The sequence below is a fragment of the Solanum pennellii genome, chromosome 2 (assembly GCF_001406875.1).
Source record: "Solanum pennellii chromosome 2, SPENNV200".
In the NCBI taxonomy this organism is placed as follows: domain Eukaryota; kingdom Viridiplantae; phylum Streptophyta; class Magnoliopsida; order Solanales; family Solanaceae; genus Solanum; species Solanum pennellii.
The window spans coordinates 16,093,401-16,114,545 of record NC_028638.1 but is presented as its reverse complement, the minus strand read 5'-3'; the positions used below and the strand labels follow the sequence as shown (position 1 = coordinate 16,114,545).

At 31.5% G+C, this 21,145-nt stretch overlaps 1 protein-coding gene and 1 pseudogene across 1 annotated transcript; one reads left to right on the top strand and one right to left on the bottom strand.

Annotated features, from left to right (window-relative positions):
- Positions 1-4,691: 4,691 nt before the first annotated feature.
- Positions 4,692-11,158, bottom strand: LOC107008994 (transport and Golgi organization 2 homolog). The gene is made up of 5 exons (XM_015208230.2): positions 11,032-11,158; positions 10,766-10,949; positions 10,474-10,680; positions 5,281-5,469; positions 4,692-5,172 (listed from the first exon to the last, which is right to left on the bottom strand). Exons 1-5 carry the CDS (start codon positions 11,112-11,114, stop codon positions 5,017-5,019), a joined length of 819 nt encoding a protein of 272 aa, XP_015063716.1. The 5' UTR covers positions 11,115-11,158; the 3' UTR covers positions 4,692-5,016.
- A 4,790-nt stretch (positions 11,159-15,948) lies between these two features.
- Positions 15,949-16,489, top strand: LOC114075970 (annotated as a pseudogene).
- Positions 16,490-21,145: the final 4,656 nt, after the last annotated feature.

The following is a 21,145-nucleotide window of genomic DNA, read 5'->3' as shown; positions in this document are numbered from 1 at the left end:
TTTTTTTTAATGAATTTACCGTGAATTACTGTAACAAATTAACAATTCTAACAGCGAAAATATTTTCACATACAATTTCAGCTGTTCTCTATCTTCAATAAAAGACAAAACTTGAATTGAATGAAAAACTTTTAGAGGTAATATCTTGGACTGTGAAAAGTCACTAAATTTTAATATTTACCTTAAAAGTCATTTAATTATGATTTTTTTGGAAAGGTAATTCAACTTTGATTTTTAACTAAAAAATAATTTAATAATAAATTTTTTAATTACAAAGTCACTCAACTATGAGTTTTCTTATTTACAAAATCACTCAAATTATTCATTTAATTTTTTTAATATAAAATTTACTTGAAAAAAATTATTTATTTCTAACTAAAATTATAAAAAGATGATCCACCTATTTAACTTGATCCGTCAAAAATATAATAATGATCCTTTTATTTTACCTTTTGCCCCAGATTCAATAGTTGCTCCTTCTGTCCCATTTTATGTGATATTTTTTGTTTTTCGAGAGTCAAACAGTTTAATTTTGATCGAATATTTGCGGATAAAATCTTCAATTTTTTGAAATGAAATTTATATATTTGTAAACTACGTAAAGAGTACTATAAGTCACAATAATTGATAATTCAAAATGTTAAAAGGATCTATGAAAAAATTACAGTAAAAAATAGACTTGTTTAAATCTCGAAATGAGAAAAGTATCACATAAAATGAGACGGAGGAAGTATGTTTTATTATTTTAAGAACTTTTAGATTCGGTATATTTCATGATTTTTTCCTACACTATGTTTAATTAGAGGCGTACTAAGAAAGAATTTCGTGAGTTTACGTGAACTCATATTTTTCTCTCTATATCATATATAGTAGAGTTATTTAAAAAAATAGTTAAATATAGAGGTGTGAACTCACATAAAAAATAGCATATAATAATATCATGATGATTGGTGCACCTCTCTAAGCAAAGATAGAAATGTAAATTTTATATCTATCTTTTTTTTTTTAGTGACACTCCTCCAAAGTGGTTAATGATAACGCATTTAGCGTTTCAATCATTTTTTCTTTAGTTTTTTGCTTTAATCTTTTAAAATCTTCAAGTGTGCTACATTTTGGAAATTTCAAAAAAGAAAAAAAGAGCAATGCTAAATTTTTATATAATTAAATCATATGTGTATATTTAAATTTAAAACTAGGTGTATTATATATGTTGGATCTATAATTTTTAAAATTTAGAGTTTCAATGTTAAAAACTTAGAGGTCAAATCAATTTAATTCATATCTTAGATTTTTTTTTTTTTTATAATAGTACCCATTCTTCCGAAATTCTTAATATGCATCTGTACTGTTTAATATGTGTTTTTATAGGAACATCGTTACAGTTTGAAAAAAAAATTAAGGATAGTGTACTGAGTACTGACGATGTTAGACAATTTTTTAAGCATAGTATACTGCCGGTGTTAGACAATTTTTTAAGCATAGTATACTGCCGGTGTTAGACAATTATTTAAGCATAGTATAATTGGCAAGTTCAAATGGATAATTATTTATTTTTACAAACTTTTTTACTAAGAAACAAAAATTTGATGCAAGTAAATTTTAACTTGAAAAAAATATTGAATAGATGAACGACTATTAAAGTAAAACACTCATATTTGAGTGACTTTATCAAAATTGAGTGATTTTCTGAGAAAATAATTCATAGTTAGGTAATTTTTTGAGAAAAAATCATAATTAAATGATCATTTGAGATATTATCTCAAAATTTTACGAAACAAATAGAATAGTAATTTAAAAATTTACACGCAACATAAAATAAATTAGTAAGAAAGAGAGAAATATTTTGGAAAATAACATATTATGCTTTCTTTAAAGGTAGAATACAAAAATATTCATAGAAAATGATTATAAAATATATAATTTTAATATATAGGGCTCTGTAAATATAGATTTGTTCCTAGTTAGGAAAACGCATAAATATTGAAAAATTGAAAGTCCGAACCAAATTGAAAAATTAGGATATCTTCGGTGTTTCAGTTTGATATCGGCTCTTTTTCGAAACTACGATTCTTCAATTTGAAGTTCAGTGTAAGGATCCTGAAACTACGGTGCACCGAAGAACCGAAGTTTTATTAAATAAATTCTAAAATATTTATTATATTACTTAATTTTTAACTTTACTTACTCATTTCAATTTTTATATTTAGAGCCTAAACTTAAATAGCAAAAATTTAAATAACAAAATAGTAAACCCTATAGACCTAAAGTCTAATCTAAACAAAACTCAATTCAATTCAAGTTTGAGCCACAATTCGGTGTTCCTACTTTCTATTTTATGATTTTATCATTTTATGTTGTTACTTTGAATGTGTGAACAACAAATTAATATTCTTACCTTTTATTGTTAGACCGTTAGTTGTTAATATGAGGTTTGAAGTGTGAAGTGAACAACAATTGTTACTTTATCATATTCTCTCTTTAAGTTTATTTACACTAAAAACTGATTTAAAAACACCAGACTAAATCGAATCGAAGTAGAAAAATTGAACCGAATCGGTCTAGTTTGATTTGAAATATGGTGCACACTTTTCTAAAATCGAATACCAAAGAACCGAACTGAAATTTGATTAAACCAAATCGGAGAATCGAATGCCGACCCATATTTGTTTCTTCTAACTTAATCAACATTCACAATGTAGTCTTAAGAGTTTTGAGAGTATTGGTTACCGAAGAGAATTTGTGAACCTCCTTGTATACAGAGTCAATTGGTTGAGGTTATTTCTCTCTATATTTTGTAATCTCATATTGATAAAGTGGATTGCTCATATCCTTTGTGGATGAAGGTCACTTGATCGAATCACGTTAAATCTTTGTGTCTTTTGATATATTTCTTGTTTGTCTTCTTACTCGTAGTCTTTCGAGGTTTACTTTGCTAATTTTCACATTACACCTAATTATTTCGATCATAACAAAAGTTTACCATCAAAAAATAATTTAGCTATCATTAATAGTCATGTCAATTATTAAGCCTTATGATCCTTGTTATAAATCTGTGTTTTCAATATTTTTTAATTACAAAACAGATAAAGAATAATGAAAAAAGAGTTTGGGCTAGGGATAGACTTGGTATAGTATATATTGAAATATCATATATATTATATCAAAAAATTTAATATTATAGTTTTGATATAATGGTGGTGTGGTATATGATATATATTTTAATTTTTTTTAATTTTTATATTCGATACGGTATTTGATATTTAGATATAATATACCATATAGTTACATAAATAACATATACATTATTAAAATACTAACAAATATGCAATCGAGTATTAGTATAAATTAAATGTTTAGAAGCTATACTTTTTGACTATTCTTTTTTGATTGAAATATATTTGAATTGTAATTGACTAACAAAATGAGTTATTTGTACTTTATTTTGTATATATATTTCTACACGTGTAATGTGTTAGTATGATATAATTGAGACTTTTTTTTTATTGTGAAGTCATAACACACTATTATACAAATATATATTTGACGAAGTTGAACAAATTATGATTACCGATTTATCATACCGTAAAATATAAAACCCAAACTTCAATATACCGAATCATATCGAATTAAATTAGTATGATAATGATATAACATTTCAGAAATCGAATATCAAAATTACAATATTGAAACTTTCAAATATTGTACCATACCATATCATGATCACCCCCAGTTTGGGCTTAGTTGTGAAGATCTCTTTGTAGATTCTACTCTCTGTTCATTTTGCTTCCTCCATTTCTTTTTAATTGTTATATATTGTTTTTGAGAATCGATTTAACTAATTTTTAAAATTAAATTAGATTATATTAATTTGATATTTTAAAATAAAATTTTAAATATTTAAAAATTATAAAATAAAAAACAATAAATTATAACCTTTTCCATATCAACATGATTAATATATATATATTAAAATGTTTATCGAAAATCATATTGTTTAACTCTTAAAAAAGAAAAGGAAAATGCATAATATCTCCTCTGAATTTGGCAGCAAAACTCACTTTAATACTTTAACTTTACGGGTAATTATTTACCTTCCTAATCTTTTTGCAAGTGAATTAAAGGGACAAGGAAAATAAAAATATATTGTTGAAATAGCTAATGCATACTTTCTCGTTCCTTTTTACTTGTCATATAATTTCAATATTTTTTGAAATTGTGTAACTCATCAATTGTCCATGTTTATTGAACTGTTCAACTACATCATCCAGCATACATAATTTAGTGAAATCTACTGATTAATTCTTTGTTGAATTATTTGAAATTCATACCTCAAGTTGTGAGGTCAACAGATCTGTCAACAATTCTCATGTCGAGCTATTTTGTCATCACTTAGTACCTTCGGCCATCCTTACCACACAGGTTGCAAAACTTGTCTGAGCTCTAATACCAATTGTTATGATCTCAACTAAGATTTGGATATCAGTTTGCAGAAATCGAATACAACAATATTTTTGGGGATTTTCTGGAATTTATAAAAGAAAATGGTCCTCAAATACAAGATGTAGTAACTATAATAACTAACTACTAAATGAAGAAATCACCATAACTAGCTAGTTGAACCTGCAAATTGGATGAAGAGATAATCAGAGTAATAATAAAAAAGAAGTCAGAAGTCATCACTGTCACAGCAATGGAAGTTATGAGTTATGACCATTCTTTATATATGATTTTCATAAATCAGTATCAGTGCCTGCATTTATATTATATACAACACAGCTTATTCTAATGCCAGCAACTAAGATTTAGATACACACTAATATATATGGTACCTCTTAATAAGCAGAACCACTGCAAGGAGGTCCTGGAGCAATAAAATGAAATTCAACAACAGGATAACTAAAATAGTATTTGATTATGCAGAGATTAAGACAGCAAGATAATTCTGTGCTTTGTCCATGGGAAAGATCACAAACATTGACTTGTCTGCATCTTGGTAGTTCATGTTCTAAGAACGCTTTAGGACGTAGAAACAACACCATCTATCATTTTCTCAATTACAAAGGTTATCTGCTGCTCCTTCCATATATCCTTCTCAAGATACACTTCATAAAAGGTTGCGTCACCAGAACTTCTCACTGCCAGTGAAGAAGTGCTTCTTGTGCAAAAACGTCCCTATACATCGGCCGTTAAGGTTTTTTTATTTTTTAAATCAAGAATAGGCAAATACGTCACTGCTTCTTTAAGTTGAAAAAAGATTAAGAGAGGAGGTAATAGTAATACCATGGACATTTCAGTGTCAACAAATATGGAGCTCAACTGGTACTCACACTCGGGGGAATAGATGCCTGGCAGGTTACTATCTTCTTTAGCCACGTCTCTCATTATTCTTTCAGCTGCCTGCCCTATTGGAATTTCTGATTCGCCATATTCATCCAATAATTGCTTGAAACTGCACTCCAGCCGTTGAGACTGCAAAAAAGATTGTTAGTATATGGAGGCAAAGGCGCTCTTAATAATCTTAGGCACTTCTTTTGCAAAGAAGGGGAACTCATTTAAGCTCAAGACGCTTCCTATGTCGGGAGAATGATCAGAATAATAGTCATTTGATGTTACACTGCAAGAGAATGATCAGTCTGGCAGATTTTCTTGAGCATGGACTGCATTGGGTCATGCCAGAGTTCACAATTGAAGTCGTGAAGGGCTGGAGCAATATGGAAGGGAAAGGTAGAAGACAGGTGGAATTTATTATAGGCTTGTTTATGGTGGGCTGTGTAAAGAGAGAAACACAAGGTGTTTTGAAGACAATAGCAGATCTATTCAGAGAATTAAGATGAATGTAAACAGTATTTGTACTTCCGGTGTTAAAAGAAAAATATGTAGAGAATACTTGATCATTGCTAGACTTTCTAGAAGCCTTGTACTTGAAAAAGGACAAGCTTTTTAGCTGATCTGAATTGTAAATATGGTGTCCAACATTCCTTAATGCTGCTGAATACACTGTTAGGATTCTCCAAATAAAAATAAAAATAAAAATGTAGGCACCTATCAGAAAAGAGAAGAGTGGACACAACAGCATAAGAGAGAATCCAATGAAACCTAAAAGATAAACTGGCTTGGGGGAAACTCAGACAAGCCAGCAAAACAAAATCTGCTCCACAAGACAGCAAGCAAAACCACTTGTGAACTAATAGAAGCCAAAAGCATTAGGTTAAACGCTTTCATTATTATAACATAAAAGCTGAGTTGCAAGTTAGAGAAACAATCCGAATGCAGACTATTCAATTTCTCTTATGTTACAAGTTAGACCATGCCAACCAACAAGTACAGGACAATTTAGGATTTTACATAAGTCTGATGTCCTTCGAAAAAGCTAGGGGTATGGATCTGTGTTTTCACTTCTTTTCCTTTATCCCTTTTGGTCTTGGAACAAGCCTTTTACTTGCATTAATATATCCAAAACAACCATTTGTAGAGCAGTTATAGATATAAACCATTACCAACTTTTGCAACACTATCTTTCCTGCTCTGTTAATAGTCTGCCATCAACGTTAGGAAGCTTTGGAATTGAGCATTAAGTGTGGGAAGACAATAATATTTTCCATATGAATTGTTGTTACTATGCTCATGTTCATGTGCATACTTGAAATTGTAATGCTTGTCTCTATTGAACTGAATTATTGCTCTTAGAACTTTTAAGTTTATTCTATATAAGTTTGTTGAGTTTTATCATACCATAAGGGAGGTCCTAAAAACTATTTAACACGACGATCTCAGGGAGAGCTTCTTATTTATAAATTGATAAAGCTGTTCCTTAATCTAGGTAGTGAATCTCTTTTTACCAGAATTGCATGTTGCTAAAATAACTTGATGCTCTTTTTCCATCAATCTTGTCCATCAATTTGTGGTGAACCTATGTATCTCAACGCTCCACAACATAATTATCCAACAATTTAAATTCAGGAATGTTGCATGTTCTTTTTGCCTCTTAAAGAATATTTTGGTTTGACTAATTAAGCGTGATTATAAAGGGTATGCTTAATTACTATGATAACCTATATACTACTGATCATGATTCATCTCCACGATACTACTCTCCTTCCCAGTGTGGTATACTCCTTAATGATGTTAGACTCTCCTCTAACTGAAATGGAAATTAATACTGCTCTTAAATCTTTTAAGCCTTTTAAATCTCCAGGGCCGGATGGATTACATTCAGTTTTCTGCCAAAAATTCTGGCTCCAACTTAAGACGTCAATCATCAATTTTTGCAACAACATTTTCCCACTAAGCAGATATCTGAACTAATAAATGAAACCTTCCTTTGTCTTATTCCTAAGGTTCAAAGCCTATCTTCCATGGCTCAATAAAGACCAATTAGTTTATGCAATATGACATACAAGCTAATCCCAAAATTATCGCAAATCATATTAAACCTCATATGCCAAACCTCATCCATCCATCCCAATCTGCTTGCTTCAAAATCGAAGAGCGTCCAATAATGCTATTATACTTCAAGAAGTTTTGAATCACTTTAGAGTTTAGAACTTCCAAGGCCAAACGATCCAAGACTTCCTAAAAATTGACCTCCAAATGGCAATTAAGCCAACCCTTCTCAATTTTGATTTTCTATCTGATCTTGTAAATCTTGATATGAGTTGTATCTCTACAGTCGCAACTCAAATTCTCATTAACGGAGAATGTGCTCCTGGTTTTTCACCAACTAGAGGGATTAGTCAAGGAGATCCTTTATCCCCGTATTTATTTATTTTATACATGGAAATGCTCTCAGGCCATATTAATCTTGCAGTTGATCACCACACTTGGGAGCCCTTTAAGATCAACAAAAAAATCCCTCCAGTTTCGGCCTCTTCTATGCGGATGAAATTATTCAAGCTTTCAAATTAACTACTAGTAGCTGACACTGCTGTTATTGACCATCTAAATTACTTCATGGAAGGAAAAGCTAACTTTTTTCTGTCCTCTCTCTTACCTATACAGGTCAATGTGCTACTATAGTGCACCAGCTAGCCGGCTTGGGTGGAGTGGGCCGAGAAAGGAAAGCAAAGGCATATTTTTAGGCTTCTCCGACTGAAAAAACTCGTTCCTCTTGAGTGTCATGTCACTGGTTATGGAAGCGCAACAGTGAACAGTCGGATCTAGCCAAAAGAGTGTTATCACCACCTCGGAGCACCAATGATGGAGCCTCAGAGGCATGGCCAGCACTTCTTAGGCGGACTAGTGAAACCTCTACTCCTCCTTATACTACTATTGGAAACCTTTCCCTTGTTCCACAAGGATAGAGTGTACCACATGCAGTGACTGCAAAACACTTCCTCAGTGTCTACATCTGTTCCAGACAATGGAACAGTAACTGAATCTGGGCTTGCTAGGGTTGAATGTGGAAGCAAAGGTAAAGGGAAAGGAAGTACAACAGATGTAAACCACATCCATGAGGCTGGCCAAATTACCTGGGTGTGTAGGCACCTGTTGAGGCCATTGTAATTGGGGGTTCAAGGGACAAAAGCTTGGTCTAACCTGTTTAAGGGAAATAAGCTAGCTGAGAAAGGTAGAACACTTGACTTTCATAGCTCCTAAAATCCAGGATAGACACAGAAGATTGTGGAGCTTCCGAAAGTTGAAATTGATAAAGAGACTCAGAAGTGGAAGACTGCTCTTATAGTCTATGAGATAGGAGCTTCACCGACCATTGCAAGTCTGGAAAGGTTCATTGCTAGTAAATGGTCTTTTACTGCCAAACCTAAGATACACTATCATGATGATGGGTATTTTGTCCTCAAATGCACTTATTTCGAAGATAGAAATGAAATCTTATGTGCTGGACCTCAAATGCCCAATGCTAGCTTATTGTTATCAAAACGTGGACTTCTAATTTTGACTTTGCTACTGAAGTTCTGAAGACTATTCCCTTGCGGATGAAGTTCCCCAATCTCCCTAACAATTGTTGGAGTGCGGAATCCCTCAGTAGTAGAACTAGTAGGGACTGGGAACCCCTCTTTATGACTGATGAATGTAGCACACAGCTTGAAAGGATCTCTTATGCTAGAGTTTTGGTGGAAATGGACATTACAAGACCTCTCCCTCAAACTGTGGTAGTACTTATCCTAATGGTAGGAAGTTTGATCAAGTGAATCGATATGCTTGGAAACCTATGTACTGTGGCACGTGTTGTCAGCTAGGTGATGGCTGTGCCGGAGATAGACCAAGGCAAGCTGAGAAGGGAACAGAAGCAACAGGCACAAGAGACTAACCAGAATGTTCTTCATAGTGGAGGGAAGAAAACCCCACTCATCAGGGGGTTGTCCAAAAAACCAAGAGAACGTTAATTTCCTATAAGCAAGGTCCTCTGAAATTTAGGCAGGAGTGACAAGTTTCAACGGAAGATCCTTTGCATGGTGAGACAGGGTCTAGTCATATTCCTTCTGGTGAAGCTAGGTTGGTGGATGAATGGCATATTACTAAGAGGAGATCAGCAACAAAGGGTACATCAACCTCTAAACCTGATACCAATTCCACGGTAATAGTTTTGAGGTCTTGTCACCCAAGCTAGCATTAGGAGGACAGGGACATCCTGATGCACAACAGGATTGGGTCTTATTATGAGAGGCCCTGGAGGTAGTGCACCTCCTTTGCCTAAAGTATTTTTTTTGTAACTCAGTAACTTTGTATTATATCACAGCCAGTACAACCCATGTACTGAAACCTTATATACATATGGACTGCATTATGTTGTTATGTTTTTGGTGTAACCACGTATACTCAAATGATATTGTCTCTATAGTTGATGTTTTAGACTTAATTTAGGTTCAGAGCAGTAAAATTTGCAGTACATATTTACTTTTTTCAAGTTCAACTATAGAGACAGTTACAATTGAATATACCTGATTACACCAAAAATATAACAACACAATGCATTTTATTTTAACCTTCTGCACACTATTCTCTATGCTCTCAAAACACCTAGAATTCCTCTATTTCCAGGTTGACCACCATATGGCAGAAGGGATAATTCTCCATCTATCTCTGTTTTTTGCATGTACTCGTGCTTCCTCCCAGATCTTCAGAGCCTATGAGACTTCAATAAGCTCATCACATGGAATGTGAGGGGCTTCAATAAGCATGGGAAATGAATAAATTTATAAAGGATAATGATGTGGGGTTCATACATATTTTAGAACATAAAGTTGGAGCAAAACATGCATCCAGAATTGTGAATAGAATTACTCAAGTGTGGAGTTGGGAACATAACTAGAAATTATAATACTGCTGGGCAGGGCAGGATATATAGCTTCACTGGGATAAACATGAACTCAATGTTCATGGTCATACAAACAAATGCCATGATGAGTTCATTCATATTAAAATCACCATTGGAGGTATGCATTAGAAGTCCCAGGATGCAGTTAAAAGTATAAAAATAGCCTTCAAGAAGAAGATCAATGAGGAATTTGTTACCTTAGGCCATGGAGAGTCTAGTGATGCATTTGATAAAACATGAATACCGGGTGAAACCTCAGTGACGGACATACCGGTGTGTTTCGGTCGGTTAGTTATATAAAGCATAGTCATTGAACAAAGATCAGCTACTATCAAATTAAACCCATTATATTCACCTGCTTCTATCAATAGTTGCTCTGAAAAATCACGAGGGCTCTTCACACTCTGCATATCAAAATCAGAAGTTAATTAGGCGTTTTAATAGATAAATTAAAATGCCCAGGCATGAGAATGAACAAAAATTGATGACCTTTAAGAATCGAAGAGGAAGGTCTCCCCTACTTTTGGTATGTGAATTTGAATGGATTTCTCGAACATTAGTAAGAAAAGCAAGTCTTCCAGTGCGAGTACAAGCCAACCAAGTCCCACCAGCAACTTCATCCCTCCCACCAAGTATATCACTATCTTCCCACCATGACAATGGTTTCGTTGGACTTGATGATAACATTAACAAACGAATCATAAACACTAAAATTCATAAAACAATATGTATAGAAGAAGAAGAAGATACCTTACCGATTGTGGTATTCATCTCTGTTGAGGAAGAGAAGGAAGGGATACAACGGATGCGCTTTCCATATGAACACCGCTATACACATGCTTTTTCTTTTTTTTCGCCAAATGCTTCGATTCTATTCTAAAAATTTAGTATATATATTACTCCGCTATCTAACTATATAGTATTATATATTACTCCGCTATCTAACTATATTATTTAAGAAACAATAAATTAAAGATTCATTATTTTTAATTTTATTAAATAAAATGCTTTAAAAATGTGCTAGATAAATAAAGAAACATAATAGTAATAAGGATAAAATAAATAAAAAATATAAATTTTCGCTTATTTTTCAAAGTGTACAAGTAAGTACTGTTGAACAAAGAATTCAATCTAAAACTCCTTTTTTTAATGTTTTACTTATTCTTTTTTTTCAATCTTTATTTTCCCTTTATGTTTTACTTATTTTTTTTTTCTTTCTCTTTATCTATTTGCTTGTTTGGAATTTAGAGAACAAATTAGTCATTTTTTAGTTTTTTTTTTTAATGTTTTTGTTGAATAACATTTTTTACTTTACTTTACGTCTTTATATATGCCTATATTATTTATAAATAAAAGTAATGACAATATTTTCGTAGGATTAAAAATTAGAAAAGTAATAAGTAAAGATTTTGACCCTCCCAAAAAAGTAATAGATAACAATTTTTTTTTAATTGATGTATTATTCTATTTTAACTTGAATTCTTAAAACTTTAGAGTATTATAAAAAAAGGAAAAGAGTCATATTTGTCCTTCGTCATACTTTGTTGATATATTTACCCTTGTCATCCAACTTTAAAGCTATATTTACCCTCTATCAGTTAAATCTCCATGTTTTCACATAAAATTATTATGTTGTGCATGTGTGGATTTTATTTTTATCTAATTAAATCAAAATATTATTAAATTCATTTAAACTCACCCATATTGAATTAAACCCCATCCACTAATGGACCCAGGAACAAGTCTTTAACTATCGTGGTTTGGGCTTTATATTTATGTGGGACAGATGGTTTAATGTAATTGTAATCGAAAAATCAAAATACCATACTGAACCATCGAAGTTTTCACCATTGATAACTACCAAAAACCAACTTAAATCACTCATCTTCATTGTTGAAGCTCACTTCACATTTTTCACCTCTGAAATAATCGAGAAAACAGAACACATGTCAGATGTTTTTTAAATTTTACTTATTTTTTTTAATAAAATGTAGATTAATCAATTTATTCGTCAAAATTAGCGATAAAACTTGGCTTTTATTTACTTAACAAAAATATCAAATTGAATGCTAAAATCTATATTAGTTCTAAAGCTGAGTGTTGTTTAATGTGAAAGAGCAGATTCTACATAGTTTTTTTACATTTGTTTCAATAGAGATGTGCATAAAGAAATTTACAGAAGATAAAGTTGGATTTTATTTTGATTAGTGGATTGGGTTTAATGTATGAAGCAAGTTAAATGATTTTTTAATAATATTTAGATTTGATTATATAAAAATAAAATCCACATAGGCCCAATATAAAAATAATTTTATGTGAAAACATGGAGATTTAACGGATAAAGGGTAAATATGACCTTAAAGTTGGATGACAAGGGTAAATTTATCAAAAAAGAATGACGAAGGGCGAATATGACCCTTTTCTAAGAGCATAGGGATAAATATGACCCTTCTCCGTAAAAAAAAAAAAGGATAATAGCTAAGATTGAATCCAAGAAATAGGTAATCAACAACAAAAAGATTCTTATTTTAAAAAAAATTAACAATATGTACAATATTGATTGAAAATTTGAATATGTGCATTTCAAATAATTAAATTAAAAATGTAATTAAAGTTTCTATACTAGATGTTTAAAAATATTAGAATATAATCTTAATATTAAAAGTACATTGATACTTGTCTTTTTCGTAATCTGACTCTCAAAAGCATTTTGTAAAGAAAATTAACCAAACAAAAATTACTTATCAAAAACACTTTTCAAATGAATTTGTCAATTTTTAAAAAAGTCTTTCTGAAATAAAATATTTTTTAACAGTAATACCAAACAGGCTCTTAATGTGAAACTCATTTTCTCTGCCACTTTTCTCTCTCATCACTTCAACAAGGCTTTTTTGGTTATAATTTTCTCTCCTCATTAATTCTTTTTGAATAAAATGATTTCCCGTATGCAACTTATACTTTGCTATGTTTGTGAGAATTTGAGGTAAAAAAGATTAACTCAAAAATGTTTATAAATTAAAGATAAAATTATTAAATTAATCACAAACTATTAAAGTTTCGTCCCCATTAATCAATGTTATATTAGTTTTTTCTTATGTTATTTCTTTCCGATATTAGTATATCTCAGTTTTATGAATTTTATGTAGATATATCAAATTTAGCTTCTGCGTTTATATTTTAATTTTCTATCTCAACTAAATTTTTCTTTTTGTAGATAATTAAGTCCCCTGCTGAAATCTACATAACTCTAACCAGTTATAAAACGATCCCTTACAATTTGACTCTCATTTGACCGAACTGTTTTGTTTGGACTGAATTCCTCAAGTTCACGACACAAAATCTCGTCTAGCAAAAATAGAAAAGGAAGTTAATTAATAGATAGAATTTGCACCTTTATAGAAAAATCAAGAAACAAAATGTTGAACATCACATTTTTTCCCTTACATTCACTTGTGTGTTCTTTTAGTAAAAAAGTCAAAATTTAATTAAAACTGGAAATAGATTTAATATTACGTTGAAGTCAATATGATTGAATTTCTATCTACACAAGGAATTACAATTATTGTATGGAATTCAAAACACTTCTCAGGATAAGATTTAAAAGACCAAAGAAAATATAAGAAAAAATTTAGCAAGAAAAATTATTGTTCAGATATACAATCCAACTATTTGTTCAGCAGTAACAAAACATGTTTATAATCATACATCAATTATTAAAACATAGCACCAATAGCTTCATTGTTACTGGTTAGTTGAAAACCTTGAAGAAAGCAAAAACTAAAAGCTTCATTCTGGAAAAAGGAGAAAAATGAAAAATTTCATAAATGGTAGGCACCTAAATAAGTAGGATTTTCAATTTGATATTCTAAAAATAGAAAAAAAAATTAGTAGATGATAATCTGAATATTAGTATTCATACCTAATTCACCCAAAAATCAAGAAGAAAATCTTCAATGCTAAGAATGGGTTGGTTAGACAATGATGATATATATTGATAACGTTTAACGTTTATGTGTTAAGTGCAAGACAAAAAATTGTGATTATAATTTATTTTTTCGTTGCATCTTCTCAAGACATGTCAAGTGAAGAAAGAAGCACAATTTTTGAAGTCTATAAACTAGTATTGACCAAAAACATATACACTACTATATATGGAAAGAGAGGAACAAGAATAATTTTTTTGATGAAAAATTAAAGTTTTGATGAAGAATTGATCAATCGAATATTTAAATGAAAATATTGATACTAATGAAAGATCAGGAAAACTGTTGGAACCAAATTTAGCCCGTAAATAAAATCATCTAGAAAAAGCTTCATTTTCTAATATATTTCAATCTGCTATATTTTGTGATATAAAATTATATTTGCTAAAGATAAAAAAAGTATCATAGATTTTGTAATATTGCGTCTAATTTATTTAGGGATTATAATTTTCTCATATTTTATTTGTTGAATTGTACCTCAAGCATCAATATGCACACCTTCATTAGGTTAGGAAATTTGTATTAGTTTTTCTCCTTATCTAATATAGAACACAACGAGGTAAATTGAAAAGGCAAATTAGTTCAACTAATTGTATTCTCTTTTGTAAAATAAAACAAAGTAAAAATAATGCAAAATTTGATTTGTAAGCCTAAATATTCTCGTAAAGAAAACAAGAAACATGTCATCAATATTAAATACTACAGTAACAAATATTTTCTATATTCATTAGCGTGCTTAAAGTGTTGAACTTAAATCAAAATTTCAGATACATTCAAAGACTAAAGAAACATCAAGGAGCTAAGTGTAATTTTTTTTTTTGTAATTTGAGAAGATTAACAATGATAACATTCCAATCTATATATGTGATTGGAGATCGAATGAACTAGGTTCATATATGTAATAACAAGTGATCATTAGTTCATTATATATTCATTATTAAACCATGAATTCCCTCCTATGGAATGTGAATATAGTGTTGAACCACAAAGTGAGGTTAAGTTAAACACTTAATCTAATTCATGTCGTTTATATTGATTTGATGATTGGACCTATATGAGTGTGGAGTGATGTTGCTTCTATGAAATAGTGACAATTGTTTTTAAAGAACAAATGAACATCAGGATACACAAATGACCCGGTAGCACAAAAATCGCGACAATGACAATGATTGTGCGAGTACAATGTGATATAATAAGCCCTGAGTTTATATAATAATTTTTAGTTCATAAAGATTCTAAACTTCAGAAATTATTTTATAAGATTAATATTGATTTTATCAAAGTATGGTTCATAATTTATCAGACATCAAATTTGACGCATTGTATACCGAATTAAAAGCCCATTTATATTAATCTTTTTATTTCTTTCTATTCATTATTGTTGTTTTCGCAATTTACGGAGGATTATAGAAAAAATATATTATAAGATAACTCAAAAATAATTATTTTAGTTAATGTTCAGGTTCATTCTTTAATTAATACCTTATTGGCTAAAACTAACTAGTATTTAATAAGAAGATTAACTTACAATCAATTGTTATATGTGAATAAAGTATAACAAATAATTCCATTAATAAGCTTGAATGTAGATTTAGAAGTGTCTCATTCATTTAATATGATTTAAAAAATTTATAATGAGATTTATTTTTCTCTCTCTATATATAAAACGCCCAGTGTGTATACCAATATATGTATCAATCTTCCATTTTGTGTGTGTCTGAGCTTGTGAATAAAGAGAAAATCACCATGAAAAATAATTTTGATAAACTCGTAGTGAATGCAACTCAATCCTCTACGCACCCAACGTTGGCACAACTTAATATTGTGAAGAATAAACAAGAACAACTGGAGATGTTTTGGACAAATCAGCGGAGAGAAAAACGATAACGAGTTCAAGAACAATCATCTACTCCCGCCTAACCTTATCAAGAAGCTCATGAAGACGGACGAGGATGACCAGATGATTGCTGCTGAATCACCCGTTTTGCTAGCTAAGACATGTGAGTTGTTCATTCAAGAACTCACTCTTCGTTCCTGGCTTAATGCTCAGGAAAAGCATCAACATATTCTAAAGAAGGGTGACGTCACTGATGTGATTATACAGACTGACAATTTGGATTTTCTTGTTGTTGTTGATGATGATGCTATCGATGGCTCCACACCAAGTATTGTGCCATTCTATATTGCTGGAGGCAATAATGGACAGGATGGTAATAATTTTGATCATTAAACGTAACACTCTCATTTCCTCAATTCACACCTATAGGGTTACAAAAAAGTACTAACAACACACTCTTTGTCTATATTGTTTTATAATACATGTTCTGATGTTAGTATTCAACTCGTGGTTATCGCTATCTCAGATAAGTGAGTAGCAGTATTGGTGATTCGTCTCCATCACTTTGAGGACAAGTACCCTTATCTTTATTTTCAGTTTCAGACGGTTGAAGTTAGCAAGGGATTTGTCCTAGCAACTCATATTAATAAAGGATTTTAAACAGTCATATCAATATAAATTCTGCTTATGTTATTTCTCTCTCTCTCTCTCTTTCTTTCTCTCTCTCTCTCTCTCTCTCTATATATATATATATATATATCATATTTAGCTTCCGTGTTCATGTTTTAATTTTTTATTGATTTATGTTTATCTTAGTGTCATATCACTCCATGAGGTTAACTTGGGATAACTTGTGACTCTAAGCACCGTGTCAGGTCTAGGGGTAGTCTCGAGGAGTGACATAAGATCCTATAATTACAAAGAATTGTGGGTTCATAAAAGTTCCAAGCTTCACCAATTATTCTATAAGTTTAATTTTACTTTATCAAGATATAGTTCACAGTCTATGACACACCATATTCGACGCATTGTATACATACTTGAAAACCCACCGAAGTTTCTTGATATTTTTTCTATTCATTTTGTTTTCTTTGTGATATGTGGATGATCATTGAAAAATAAGATTGGAATATTTCAAAAAAAGAATCAGTGTCTAGATTCATTCGTAAATATCTTGGTATAATTATTATTTAATCTGATAATTATCTAACAATTTTATTGTCACATCATATGAAATTGTAACAGATCTCCATTGATAGGCTCTTATATATTTTTTTTTAAATTTCTCATCCGGTGTCCATTACTCACATATTTAAAGCCTAATTAAATTAGAATTCACACTAGAAAGTCTCTCATTGAGGGTAAAACGCTTTCTAAAAAGCTTTTATCATGCCTTTATTCTTTGGCCATATTTACTGGTATTAATCTTCATTATTTTCTATGATCTTATGGGCATTGCAAGCTTTTTCATCCATTCACATGAGATTTTGATTTTTATCGTTGTCGATTATTGATTTATCAGTTATTGATTGTCATTGATTCGATTATTGATTTACCAGTTATTAATTGTTACCAGTTCAATTATTAATTTATCAATTATTAATTGTTAAATATTGGTTCTATTATTGATTTAACTAGAGTATTATTCATAGTCTAAAAGACATCAAATTTGACGTATTGTTTATAGATCTGAAAGCCCATTTGTAACAAACTCTTTTTTTCCCCTTATATTCATAAGTGTTGTTCTTTTTGTGATATATAGAGGAAGTTTGAAAAAATTATTAGTAAATAAAAATTAATTACTTTTATTAATGTCTCAGTTCATTCTTTAATACCTAATTTACTAGATTTAACTAGTATTTAATAAGATGATCTGCTTACCTTACATATTAAATTGTAATAGATTTTCATTAATAGTCTTAGCTTGAATGTAGATTTAGAAATATATAGGTTCATTCATTTAATTAGATTTAGAAAATCTGTAATTATGTTTATTTATCTCTATACATAGAGAACGAGCAGTTGTATATATGTAAGTATGAGCTTGGCCTTCCTTCTGATTTGTGATTTTGATTTTGGGATTGATGTTGAGTCGGGTCTTTATATAGTTTCTATTCCACCATACCATATGGCTCTAGATGAGTAGAAAGTGCTTAAAGAGAAGTATTAGATCGAGTGTATCTCTTTGAGGGTGCTCCTATCCTATTTGTTGACAAGAAGGATAGTACCTTGAATATGTGTATCGACTACAACCAGTTGAATAAGGTGACCATTCGGAAGAAGTATCCTATGACACAAATTGATAATTTATTTGAACATCTTTAGGGTGTCGTGATGTTCTTTAAGATAGACTTGAGATCGGGCTACCACCAGTTGGGGATTAGGGATGTTGACATCACTAAGACTACCTTTAGGACTCATTACAAGCTTTATGAGTTCTTAGTCATGTATTTTGGATTGACTAATGCCCCAACAACGTTCACGGATTTGATGAACAATGTGTTCATATCCTATTTGGACTTTTTTGTGTGTTCATTGATGACATCTTGTTCTAATCTGGGAGAGGGGAGCAACATGAGCAACATATAGGGATTGTACTCTAGAGTTTGAGGGATCAACGATTTTCACTAAGTGTGACTTTTGGCTTCAGTTTGTAGCATTCTTTGGGCACGTGGTGTCCAAGGATTAGGTCATGGTATATATAACAAAGATTGAGGTAGTCCGTGGTTGGGAAAGACTTGCTTCTCCTATTGAGGTTAGAAGTTTTGTCGGGTTAGCATGCTATTATAGACGGTTCATAGAGGGGTTTTGTTCTATTATTACACCTTTGAGTAGATTGACTCAAAAGAATATTCTCTTCTAGTGGTTTGAGGAGTGCGAGGCAAGCTTCCTAAAGCTCAAGCTCCATTAACCTCCAACGCTGATTTTGACTCTTTTTGTGGACGACCAGGGATTTATGATTTACTGTGATTCTTCTGATGTTGGAATGGGTTGTGTTTTGATGTAGAAGGTTAGAGTTATTCCTTGTGTTTATACACAATTGAAGCTTCATAAAAGAGCTACCCTACTCATGACTTAGAGTTGGCGATCTTAGTCTTCACATTAAAGGTTTGGCGGCACTATTTATATGAAGTTTACTATGAGGAATTCACCGACCACTGTAATCTTCAGTATATATTCAACCAGTGGGATATCAATTTGAGACACGTGGTTAATGTGGTAGTAGATGCCTTGAGCTGGAGAGTAGTGAGCATGGGGAGTTTGTATTTCTTAGCTATGAAGGAGCGACCTATGACTTCAGATATTCAATCCTTAGCTAATCGGATGGTTAGACTTGATATTATGAGCTGGGCCGAGTATTTCTTGTATGGAGGCTAGATATTTTTTGATGGAGCTCATTCGAGCAGAATAGTTCGAGGATATGAGATTGAGTGTGATTCATGACAAGGTTCTTAGCAGCGGGTCTAGGAAGGAGACTTGAGATCTTGAGGGAATTTTGAGGATTGAGGTTCGTATCTATGTCCCTAGAGTTGGTGAGTTTGTTGAGCTAATTCTTCAGGAGTCCTATTATTTCAGATATTTTATTCATCTCAGTGCTGCGAAGATTTATCATGATACGAGGCAAAGTTATTGGTGGTGTGAGATGAAGAGGGAAATTGCACGGTTCATGGTTAGGTGTTTGAACTATCAGTAGAAGAAGTACGAGCACCAGATACCAGGTGGTTTGTCTCAATAGCTAGTTATTCTGAAGTGGAATTGGAAACGCATTGCCGTGGACTTTGTTGTAGGTTTACCACATGCTTTTTGGGGTCTTGATTTTTTCTGGGTCATCGTGCACCGATCGACCAAGTCAGTACACTTTCTTCCGATTTAGACTACCTACAATTTAGAGAGATTGACACAGATTTACCTTAGAGAGATTTTCTATTTGCATAAGATGCAGTTTCTATCATCTCAAATTGAGGCACTCAGACCGATGGTCACAAAGAGTTGGGTAGACGAGTTGACCTTAGTATAACTTTTCACCCGCAGACCGATGGTCAGCCAGAGAGGACTATTTGGGTAATGGGTTAAACGGGTAATTGGTGGGTCTTTGAATTTTGGGTTAAATAATTGGTCAAACTGAGTTGAGCTATAAGATTGCGCCACATATACCAAATAAGTCTTCTGTTGGTGGGAGGGGCAACTGTGCACTGGTTTTTGGACGACAAGGGCTCTAATGAACGAAAAGTATGACGAAGGGTATTTGTAATAACAATAGTTTGGGGGGTGTATTAGTCCCTTTTCCCTTCATTAAATTATGTTATATTCTTTGGTAAAAATTTCGATGGAATTTTTTTACTTTTAGATTGTTTTTACTTAATTTTTGTTTCAAGAAAAATGAAACTTGGACAGTAGGAGCGCCAAAAAATAAGATGAAGAGATTTTTTGAGGTTGCTTATGCCCTTTAGTTGATGTACATAGAGATGCTGACTTTTTTTTTTTTGAACTGTGAATGTATATATCTTAGCGTAGGTTTGAGCAATGATGACCTCTCTAAATTTACCACTCGATTTGAGATCCCATTTCTCATGTGGCAAGTCTGAAATTGGAAATAAAGATGTGAGTTTGAAGATGTTTGATGTTAGAATTTGTGATATATTCCTCCTCAATTGTTGTTTCATATGTTTTGTCACCTTATCAATAAATTTTGAGCGGTCTGTTTTATCTTGAAACTTTGATATCTTTTTGGGGTTCAAAACAATGTTATAATCTCACAACAAAGTGTAACTTTTAGTCTTTTCAATAAATTATTCTAACATGGCAATTTATTGTTCTAGCTGATATCAAAATCTAATTAAAGGAATGAGGTATTCATACAAGAACTACTCTTTGAATCCCTATAATTTTAGTCGTACTCAACTATTTGATAATTCTCATAGTTGTCAATAACAACAACAACAACCAGTGAAATTATACAAGTGAAGTATGGGGAGGATAAAGTGTAAAAAGACCTTACCTCTACCTCATGGAAGTAGAGGGTTGTTTCTAAAATTTTCATAGTTGTCC

Excerpts from the sequence above, each read along its gene's own strand:
- LOC107008994 (XM_015208230.2), bottom strand. The coding sequence starts at position 11,114 with ATGTGTATAGCGGTGTTCATATGGAAAGCGCATCCGTTGTATCCCTTC. Across the intron at positions 10,950-11,031 it reads AGAGATGAATACCACAATCG|TCCAACGAAACCATTGTCAT; the intron begins GTAAGGTATCTT and ends GTTATCATCAAG. Across the intron at positions 5,173-5,280 it reads TTGACACTGAAATGTCCATG|GGACGTTTTTGCACAAGAAG; the intron begins GTATTACTATTA and ends GCCGATGTATAG.